Source organism: Sorghum bicolor, chromosome 1 (genome assembly GCF_000003195.3).
Source record: "Sorghum bicolor cultivar BTx623 chromosome 1, Sorghum_bicolor_NCBIv3, whole genome shotgun sequence".
Classification (NCBI taxonomy): Eukaryota; Viridiplantae; Streptophyta; class Magnoliopsida; order Poales; family Poaceae; genus Sorghum; species Sorghum bicolor.
Genome location: NC_012870.2, coordinates 71,421,075 through 71,431,925, shown reverse-complemented (window position 1 = coordinate 71,431,925; position 10,851 = coordinate 71,421,075). Strand labels below are relative to the sequence as shown.

At 45.7% G+C, this 10,851-nt stretch overlaps 3 protein-coding genes across 3 annotated transcripts; 1 reads left to right on the top strand and 2 right to left on the bottom strand.

Moving 5' to 3' along the window:
* On the bottom strand, positions 719 to 1,797 carry LOC8078845. Its single transcript, XM_002465508.2, has one exon. It carries the CDS (start codon positions 1,425 to 1,427, stop codon positions 1,029 to 1,031), a length of 399 nt encoding a protein of 132 aa, XP_002465553.1. The 5' UTR covers positions 1,428 to 1,797; the 3' UTR covers positions 719 to 1,028.
* LOC8054337 lies at positions 5,188 to 7,891 on the top strand. The gene is made up of 6 exons (XM_021455410.1): positions 5,188 to 5,323; positions 5,483 to 5,563; positions 5,646 to 5,741; positions 5,811 to 5,942; positions 6,012 to 6,082; positions 7,390 to 7,891. The coding sequence occupies exons 2-6, from the start codon at positions 5,504 to 5,506 to the stop codon at positions 7,676 to 7,678; spliced, it is 648 nt and encodes a 215-aa protein (XP_021311085.1). The 5' UTR covers positions 5,188 to 5,323; positions 5,483 to 5,503; the 3' UTR covers positions 7,679 to 7,891.
* LOC110433394 lies at positions 7,929 to 10,851 on the bottom strand. Its single transcript, XM_021455402.1, has 4 exons — positions 10,321 to 10,851; positions 8,841 to 9,374; positions 8,601 to 8,729; positions 7,929 to 8,482 (listed from the first exon to the last, which is right to left on the bottom strand). Exons 1-4 carry the CDS (start codon positions 10,618 to 10,620, stop codon positions 8,285 to 8,287), a joined length of 1,161 nt encoding a protein of 386 aa, XP_021311077.1. The 5' UTR covers positions 10,621 to 10,851; the 3' UTR covers positions 7,929 to 8,284.

Sequence of the window (10,851 nt, the reverse complement as noted above, 5' to 3'; positions counted from 1 at the left end):
TTTTTTCAGTTTTCCTGTCCAGTAATACTCGTACACCACAGAGGCACAGACACAGCCGGTCCACTGGTCGAGCCATCTGGATAGGAGCACAAAAGGTTCCCTCTCGACGGGCGACGGCCCAACCACCACCACTCCTTGTCTTCCTCCATGTATTCGTCAAAGTGCTGTCCGCTTCTCCAACACGAACGAGTGCTGGCCGGACAACAGGACAAGCATGGCTGAGAATGGAGACGCGCAACTCTCAGCGGTCTCAACTCTGAACTCTGAAACCATTCAAGTATATATGGCCAAACAGAAAGATAGAGTAGAGTAGGAGGCATGATTGCCGGCGCCGAATGCAGTGCCCACTCTTTTCACATCTACACTTTTTTTTTCTTCCTGTGCATATCATATACATGCCCGTCAATTAATCCTAAACAGGAATATGACCTGATCGAGTGGCGCCGCTGTACTTGCACTTGCACGTTTGAAGTATATTATTATCTCCCACGAACCAAGGCCAACTGTTGTTCCCATGTTGACGATGAGCGCTGGCCAAGGAAAGAATCTCACACACCCGGGCCACAGTATAGTGTCCACGTATAGTTCACGCACGAATATATATCTGTACATGTTTGGTGGAAAGAAAGAGAGAACAAAGTGTGCGAGACGGTTCCAGTCAATTCCAAGACAGGGGAACCAAAGCAAAGGAAAGGAACCTTGAAAAAGGATACATCCAGATCAGAAACCAAGCTGAATCGCGATTACTATAACAAAACCAAAACCAGTGTTACATACAGGCAGCTAACTGATGAGTATATCATCCCCAAACTCTATAACCTGCAGCTAATAGCGAGCTGCAGCATCCCCTAATAATAACATATTATATATACATCGAATCATCGAATCGATCAACCAGCAACCAGTGGAAGTGGAACCAACCAAGCGCGCAAGGAAAAAAAAAAGCATGGGAACTGATCGATCGAGCACACTGCATGCAGGTACACAGAGAATCACGTATGAGAGGGAAGCAGTATTCGCCGATCCGTTCATGGCCTCCACATGTCCTGGATGGTGGAGTGGAAGCTGGCGAGCACGAGGAGGAGCAGGACGACCATGGCGACGCCCCAGGGCGAGCTGCCCTCGGCGGGTGGCCGCTCGTAGCCCTTCCAGCGGCTCTCCCTGGGGTAGAAGCCGAAGTAGCCCTCGAAGGATTCGACGGAAGAAATCCAGCGGATGAGGAGGACGAGCGCGATGGGCACCGCCAGCAGCGCCCAGCTCAGCTGCTGCGACGCCTCCTCGATGAAGTCCTCGTAGGTGAAGAACCAGGAGACGCCCAGCAGGAGCGTCACCATGAGCAGGATCAGGATCACCGGGTACGGCAGCGGCGACAGCGTGAACGCCTCCACGATCGACGACTCCGGGCGCCGGTCGCCGTAGTACGACATGGCTGATTCGCTGGTTGGTTGCCTTGGACCTTGCCTGGTTGCTCTTGCTCTGGGTTCGGAGCCGAATTCTCCTCCTCCTCCGGCTGCTGCTTGTTTCCGGGAGCGGTGGGCGAAGGCAGGGGAAAGCGAGCTGAGGGAGAGGAGAGGAGACGGACGTGGGGGCGAACCGGCGATAGGGATATAGGCGCGTGGAACCAACCACGATCGTGTCGTGTGCGCGGAGATGGGATGGATGGGTGCGTGTAACGACCCAAAGCAAAGGCTCTTCCTGCTGACGTGTGCAGATCGTGGAAGCAGAGGATCGGACGCCCAGACCTGCTTGATTCGACACTTGACAATCGGAAAAAGAGCTCACACACAAACTCCTCGTGTGATCGAGGAGGATTTGCACAAACATAAGCTCAGACTATTATAATACGTACGTATATAGGAGAGGTAATATGGATAATCTGAAGGGTCGGTGCGCGACGTCCGGCACGGCGTACGCGTGGAGACCGGCAGCGCGGTCCTCTGGTTTCCCTTCTTTTCCGGGAGAGCAAGATCCGTGTTGTTGCTTGGAATACCGGAAGATTTCGTGCTATTTGCATGCTGATATGCTTCCTTGACTTTACTCCCCGGTAGTATAATTAGGCCTTGTTTAGATACACCTATAAACCCAAAACTTTACAATATTTCTCGTCACATCGAATCTTGCGTCACATGCATTAAGTATTAAATATAGATAAAAAGAATAACTAATTGCACAGTTTATCTGTAAATCACGAGACGAATCTTTTAAGCCTAGTTACTTTATAATTAGATAATGTTTGTCAAATAAAAACGAAAATACTACAGTATCAAAATCCAAAAACTTTTTGCATCTAAACAAGGCCTTACCTAATTGGAGTGGAGCGTGGTTTTGGATTTGGATGCCCTATGCTCCGGCAATTTCCATGTATGAAGTGAATTGATCCACACATATCAATGTGGACATCTATGGTCCTTAGGCCAGTCTCAGTGGAGGTTTCACCAGGATGTCATGTATTTTTATTAGAGTACCATGTCAGCAAATTTGCATTTTTTGCATGAAACGAAGAGAAGAGAGAAGGAAGTAGTTTCACCATGCTGAAACCCCGCGGGCGTTGTTTCCCACGCGGTGAAACGGGATGAAATCCCCACTGAGGGCTAAATCGTTTCACCATCTTGCATGTGATCCAATCATTTTGCAGTAATTAAATGCTTTGCCCAGTCTAGAAAACGTCAAGTTGAAACTCATGCATTGGGGAGTTTGTTTCATTATTCGTTTCATTGATGCCCTATCAGCGGATTTGTTTTGGAAACAGTGCATTGAAACGGGCCACTGAGACTGACCTTAGAGGTATTAGACAGTTCACGACTCAGTTTTCAATACATCCATATTTTGGCAATAATATAAAACAGTTTTATCTTCATAAAACTCTTTTTATTTTTATAAAACTCTTATCATCTCTCTTTATTAATACAATGTCACATAAGCATGCATAATATTAATGAAACTATAATGAAATACCATTGAGATTGACCTTACTAGTACAAATTGTTGCGTCAAATTCATGATTGACCTTTCGTGTACTCAAGCCTTGAGACGCTTTCCGTAATATCTGGATCACAAAAATCGTCAACAGGATTACATATAGCGAAAGTGAAGCGCCGAATCCTCTATAGATATAGACTTGTAGTTGCGTTGGGTACCGAGGCCCCGTTATCACATTAAATCTTACGGCATATGCATAGAACATTAAATATAAATAAAAAATAATTAATTACATGGTTTACTTATAATTTATAAGATAATTTTTTTGAGTCTAGTTAATTCATAACTGAACAATACTTGTGAAATACAAACAAAAATGCTGCAGTATCTATTTTTTTAAAAAATGGAATTAAACAAGGCCCAAATTTGCTTCTGTAGGCAAAACAGACAATTGACTAACAGTTGCTCCCTCCCCTGGAACATGTCGTGTGCGATAAATCTGATCCACTGACTTTTAAGCACCATTGTGGGCGGGAAGGGCCCATTAGGATTGTTTTTATATGGGCCGGTTCGCCGAACCGCAGTACCGCACCGCACCACCCCATCTTTAGCTTCCTTCAACGGACTCGCGGGCCGTGGCGCTGCCTCATTATTTCATCCCCGTGGAGGCAAAGGCAGCATCAGCAGAAAACAAAGTGAACTCTCGCCACGCGAGTAAGCGAGGGCCGGAGAGGACGCCGCCGCTGCCGCCAATCCCGCAGTCGCAAGGAAGCTCCTGAAGGAGGAGGAGGAAGATGATGACGTATTGGACGTCGTTCCGCTGGCAATTTGTAGGGCCAAGAAATCGGGTAATCCGAGCGTCTCCAAGGTTAAGGAGGAGGAGGACGACGACGACGACGAGGAAGACTACCAGCTGATTTCGCGTTCCCGGCAAAGAAGGTTTGTTTGCCTCTCCCCCAGATCTGTGTTTTCTGGCATGTGGCGTGGCGGGCGTCGTGGTGCGAGCGACGCTAGGTCATGAGAGATTATATTTGGATAATATTTTTGCTAGGTTTTGGACGCAATGCTAGGTTACCTTCGGTTAGCTCATTTTATCAACTTTATTTGTGGCTGTTGTGGATTTGTGAACGCAGAGGCAGGATAACCTAGGAATTATCTGTATCTCAGGGAATTTCGTCGGAATTTATGTGATTTAGTTCAAAAATTGAGGGTTCTAACTTTGAAATTCGACTTAGTTTTATTATTAACTATTTTTGTCTTCACTAAATTTTATTGCCCTAACATGAGCACATGACATGATGTAGCCCTAGATTACTGAAGTGTGGTACTAGTGGTGGAGCCAAAAGTTTTATAAAGCCTGGGCGTAATGTCTAATACTAACAAGAAAAACATGATGAAAGATTATAAGAGGGGTTAAGTGCTAAGAGTGTAGTGACTCGCTGACTAAGTTTAAGCATGCTCAAGCGTTCATAATCCCTTAAGAGTTCAGTAGACATTACTTGAATAAATAAAGAAGAGAGTGGAGAGCAATTGAGAAAGAGCAAATGAATACATATGTTTTTGTCTATCTCCCATCTTTCTTTTTTATAGAAAATGTGTGAGGGAAATTTTTCATAATTTATCCTAATAGGGTTTGTATTTTAAAAAATATTTTTAGAGAAATCATTATGTCACAATGTTTTGTGATTGGGCCTTGGAAATATTAGTATGATCCCTAATATATATTATTTTAAATATATATATATATATATTAATTATATAGGTGCTAATTTGTCAAAAGATATTAGAAAAAATAGAAGTTGCTCAAAAAAATAAAAAAGAAAAGAGAAAAAATTGTATGGGCTTTTATTTAGTGGCCCATCAAACCACGCACCGTCGGCTCCTTGCAGCGCAGCGCGGACGCTCATGATGGCAGCGGATCGAGTTCGGGGTGGATATCCGCAGATTTCGGGTCCGCAGGTTTTGGTTTTGGGGCCTTATTTTTATCGATGGTTTTTCGGGTTCGGATACCCGAAATGTTACGGTTTTGGTGCTGATCTCTATTTGCACCCGTGGATCTCTATTGGAGCCCGAAATATTGAGCCCACTAATAGCCCAACTAACAACCCTAAATATATAACCTGAAATCCTCAACCGCCGGGTCCTTGCAGCGCAGCGCCGACGCTCATCTCCCTCGCAGCGCCGCTCAGGCTCGGTCCCTCTCCCTCAGCGCAGATCTTCTTCTCCTTCCCCCACTCGCGCTCAGGCTCGGTCCCAAGGATCGGATCTTCCGCGCGTCGGCGGCGTCCAGCGACGGAGGGGCAGTCCCAGGCTCGGCGGCGGCGTCGGCGGCTCCCCGCACCTTCTCTCGCCAGTCGCCTCGCGCCCTCGCCTGCGTCCTCCGCGCACCGGCCGACGATCCTGTGTACGCACCTCCCTCTCCCCTCCCGCCGCTGCTGTTCCCGTGGGAGCCCGGCCAGCTGCCCAGGGTGGCCGGGCCTTGGCTCCGCCGGTGTGTGGTACTCTTTCTTGTGTCTTCTAAAGAAGCTAAAATTGTCCTGTTTTGTATGGAAACGAGAAGCAGAAAGGCACCACAAATAGCAATATGAAGTCTTCGAAAGTTAAGAAAGAAGAAGCTGATTCTGATGATGATGATGATTTCACGGTTGCAGTTTTCATGCCCTATTGTTCCCAAGCTATATTTCTCTAGCTTCTTGTTTTGAGGTTAACAATTATGCACCTTTCAGCCAATATCACAGAAGAAAAGTGCAGGTGCTGCTGGAAGTAATGCCAAGACATCCAAGGTTAAGAAATTAAAAGATGAAAATTTGGAAGATCTCAAGGTATGCAATCCTACTTAGGCTGATGTTCTGTTGTTGTAAATTTACTCATTGTCTCGTGACTTGGTGAAGGAGGTTAAGAAAAGGAAGAAACGAGTTGGTGCCAAAGAAGAGGCAAACATGGCCATTGTAAAGGCAGAGAAGGTGAAGAAAGAGAGGAAAGTGTATGAATTGCCAGGGCAGAAGCACGATCCTCCTGCAGAAGTATGACCATTCTAACTTTCTCCAATCTGATATGCATCTGCAAAACAACTAATTTTCCTTTTGCTGCAGAGGGATCCATTGAGGATATTCTATGAATCACTCTACGAGCAGGTCCCCACCAGTGACATGGCTGCTACCTGGTGAGATACTAAATACTTACAAGCTTGTAAAGATTTGTGTTACAAGCCAACTAGAAGTAGCTATAGTGTGGCGCATATCTTGTTGTATCAGTACAGACCAATCTGGTGCCTGAGAACCAATGGTATAAAATATGTCATATGTTTGATAATTTTTTGCCAAAGCTTGCATAACTTTTGGAGATCTATTAGTCAAGCAACATCTTTGGCAAGATAATCACAGTGGTGACACACATCATTATGGCAACAACACTCACATTTTGTAACTGTGTAAACAACAGTACAAACAAGATTTATTCTTTTTTTTTTGTAACATTTTATTACAGTCTGTTAATAATATGATGTAGCAGGAAACGTAGTATTCTGCACATCTTGTTTGGTTGATGCCTAAGGGTACAAGTCTACAACTAAATCTTACACAACTAGGGCAACTTTTTGTGGCTAGGTGCCACATATGTGGATAGAAAAAAAGGTGTAGCTATATGTGCTTAGAAAGTGTGGCGCGCCACATTTGCATCTGAACCATACAGCTACCTAAGACGTTATGGCATGATTAAGCTGTAGTGTAGCAAACTTAGGCATGAGCCAAGAATTTCCAGAGCTCTAATTTTGAACATGTAAACCTGCATGCAAAGACAAATCTGAATGTGATTCTCACGAAATGGATCATTTGTTGTTTAATAAAGAAATGAACCATGTCCTTTTGTGCTTCCATAATGTTGTGAATTAATATTTAGCATTATGTTTGGTTGATGTTAGATTAGTTGAAATGTATCTTGTGAAGTAATATCTTGTGGAAAGATAAACTAAGGTTAGCTGAAATAACTCCTTTTATTTTAAACCATGCCATTCTGATATGAATTCCTTAAAAACATGCATAATGCTAAATATTAAGCCTTTTTTACTTGGTTTAAATTTAAATATTAAAAAATTGGCCTCTAGCATTAGTTACTTTCTGTTATGAAAAAGAATCCTTTGGCAACCCTTTTTTTTTGGTAGTTGCTGTGTCTTGGTTTCAGCTAGTTCCTAGCAAATTCATCACTACACTAGATCATTCCCTTGGCATAAAATATACTAACTTTACATCTTTACTGAGTGCACCTAAAACATGCCGGAAGGTATCATTAACTGGTCAAATGATCAAATGTCTGCTGACACAGGCCCCAGACCTGAATGTATATTTATGAACCATATTGGTTTTTTCTGCAGTCTGTTAATATATTTATGCTTTGGTGTCAGGAGTTGAAGGATGCATGAACGTTCTTATCAATGCAAACTAATATATTCAATTACTCTTTGGATGTGCATAGGTTGATGGAATGGGGTTTGCTCCCGTTGGATGTGGCTACAAAAGTTTTTGAGAAGAAACAAGGCCAAAAGTTTAAGTCACCGGTCAAAACAATTGTGGCGAAGAGAAAGCCTTCTTCTCCAACTCCAACCAAGGCACTGCCTTCATCCGCAAAGAAGTCAGTTGTGTCTGTAACGAGTGCTGGAAAACAGACGTCTCAAAAGAAGAGGAAGGCAAGTGATGACACAGATGACGATGACGACGACGATTTCATGGCTCCTAAGGCAAAGACCAAGAGGCATAAGGCCTAGTCTTAGCAATCTCTATCCTAGTAATGAGGCGTGTTCTTCAGACAATTTCTAGATCAGGGATAACCTTCGGAGGTGATGAGATGGTTGTTTCTTCCATTGGTTTGCTCCTTTGGAGCAGAACTAATTCTGTGAAGTGGCGTGCTGTATCAAGAAGTACCACTTGTTGAACTCAAGCGTGTTTTCTCATCTGGAATGAAGGGAAGTTCCTGCAAACTGTCACTTCGTTACCATTTGACTCGAGTATAACATCTGATTTTGAATGACTGAATTTGCACGGAGTAACATAATTCTCGGAGCTCCACATAGGCGCCATCCCCAACCAAAACAAAATTTACAACAGCTATTAGGTTGCCATTGATGATAGTACGTAATTATGTATGGCTTGGACGCCTTATTCCAAACTTATATGTCAATCGGGTTAACAAACCAGATGGCCTGCATCTTCGCATCTTGATATCTTGTCATGATGCAAACTTGCAGCAAGCTAGCATAGCATGCTGCGGCAGGGCAGTGCCTGTGATCAGACAAAAAGCAATAACACAGACACTGCTCAAATACTAGTAGTGACCCTGTGTTTTCCCGTATATTTCCGTCGTGTACTACGTTTCACTTCAATAGGGTGGATGAGCCAGACAAAGGCTCGTGCACGACGATGTTGGTAGAGACGAAAACGGGTTTGTCGTTCAGCCTCAGCATGATGGCCCTAAGGATATCTGTGAGTGATTTCTTGAACTCTGCTTCATCTGCTGCTTTTCCTTCTTCGACGCCCGCTGTTTTGATCGACTCGTCCACGACAGCATCCACCTGACAGATGGTTAAAAACATCAAAATCTACGTCCCGATTTAGCGTATATATCATTGTTAGGGCCAAAGTTGAGAGGGGTTAGGACTTAGATGCTGTGTGCCATTTGGAAGATGATACCTCTTTAACAGCACCATAGTATGGCAGGCTTGCAGCATCGGCCATCTTATCAAGCGCAGCTATGAGGTACTCCTTGGACGCCTTGTTCTTATGTTCTACTGGTAAACCTTTCCAAACAGAATCCAGCAGCTGGTGCACAGAACAAGATTTAATTTAATGGCATTTCCCAACAGCAACAAACCGTCTGAAAATCACAACTTAGTTTGAGAAAAGAAAAGAAAACAGTTTGGTTTGGTGTACCTTGTCCAACTCGAATTTGTTGGCCAGCAGCCTCTTGACGCCACTCCCGTCATAGTGGTTCTCGGTGTGCGCGACGATCACAGGCTGCTCCTGGAGTCGATCAGCGATGGCGCACAGCAGCTTCTTCAGTTGCTGGAACAAGTCGTCCCGGGAGGCCGGCTGCTGCTCAAGCTGATCCGCAGGAAGCTGCTGCAACGCCGGCTCTACGATGTTCTTCGCGACCCAGGTGTCTGAAGCCGGTGGCACTCCGTGGTCGACGGTCAGCTTCTGGAGAGCGGCCAACACGCACTGACGCAGAGACGACGCGTCTTCTTCAGAACCGAAACCGACCTTCGAGAAAACGGCAGCAGCTGTGGGTTCGTATCTGCTGCCGGCGACGAAGTCCCTGAGGTCCTCGCCGTCCATGCGCAGTATCACGAGGGGGTCCCTCTTGAGCCCGGCCGCCATGCCGAGGAGTATGTCTGACAGCGCCTCCTGGAACTCGGCCTTGCTCACCTCCCCCTGGGATGTCCCATGAGTCAGCTCGCTCACCACCTGCACGTACGCCAGTCGGGTGGTAAACAAGGTAAGTGGAAGCCTGCAATTAATCTGAGATTTCTGCCATTGCCTTCGAAATCTGCCATCTGTTCTGTTGATCAGGAATTCATGATTAATGTTGCTTTGTTTAACAATTCAATTATTGTTGAAGCATTGACGCTCCAAGTACGTGTGATGTAATACAGTGAACGGCAGTGGTCGATAGGCTAATATCACCATCTGATACTGACAAAACGCGCCTGCGCCAAAGTCGCTGTCATGTCATAAATACATATGCTTTTCAATAATAATGCATACAACTTTTCAGTAATAATAGCACTAACAACTCGACCTGTCGTAATTTAGTGGCCAAATCCACAAGGACCCGATTTCATTGGGAGAAGTGGCAACTGGCATCCTATAGATCAGTTGAGTAGTCAATCCTCAGTCAAGGATACAAGTATCCAGATTAAATGGAAGTGAAGCTATTCTTGGCAGAGCTTCAGCTCCAAAACGTTAGTCAATTTCATCAAGGGTGTTTGAGCGAGTTATTTTGTTTCTATTATTTTGATTATAGCTGGAAATTAAAGCACTATGTTTTAGCTTAGACAAGCTACAAATTTGACATGGAACAGAGGACTAGAGCCCTTCAAACATGTATCTGCCGAATCTATCAGCCATTCAATAGTTTTAGACAAGCCAATAGGTTCTGTCGGGAAAAAAACCATGTCTTTGAGGTTTATTCGTTGATCCCGAACTAAAGCAGCATGTAAACCTCCAAGAAACCAAGAAAGAGCAATAAACCATTTTTCTAGTACATTTATGACTGAAAGGAGGGGCATGACCACACAATAATGCTTCGAACCGCCAGTGATCATCTCACTTCAGCAACCATGGTAACTTTGTCTTGGAAGTAGGTACGAGTAGCAGCAAGCTGCGAGCATGATTCCGGTGCAGTGCATACCTCTGCGTAGACATGGTCGGTGTTGGGCGACGCCCCCTCCGCGGGCAGCCCGAGCGCGGCGCCGATGTCTTCCACGGCGGGGCGCAGCTCGCTCACGGAGAGCATGCCGTGACCGTCGGCGTCGAGCTGCCGGAACTTGCTGTCCACGAGCATCCCGAACGCCTCCCGGTCCTCCACCAGCTCCCGGATCTCCGTCCCGTCCACCACCACCTTCTCACGGTCACGGCGGCGGCCGCCGCCCTGCCCCTCCCGCGCCTTCTTCCTCCACCACCCGAACCAGCTGCTATTACTCCTCTCCATAGCGCCCACCACCCCCTCGCCCTTTATATATAACAACACTAGCTACTAGCCCCCGGCCCGGCGTGTATGGAAAGTTGCACCGGTGGCGTGGCGGTGAGTGAGCAGAGCTCAGGCGGTGGACGTGCCTCTCCTCTCGTGACGACGCCTTTTCTCCCCTTTCCCACTAAGCTTAGCCGTAGCAACTAGCAGCAGCAGGCCGGTCGCTTTGCGAATTGCGTCTCGGCGTTTGAT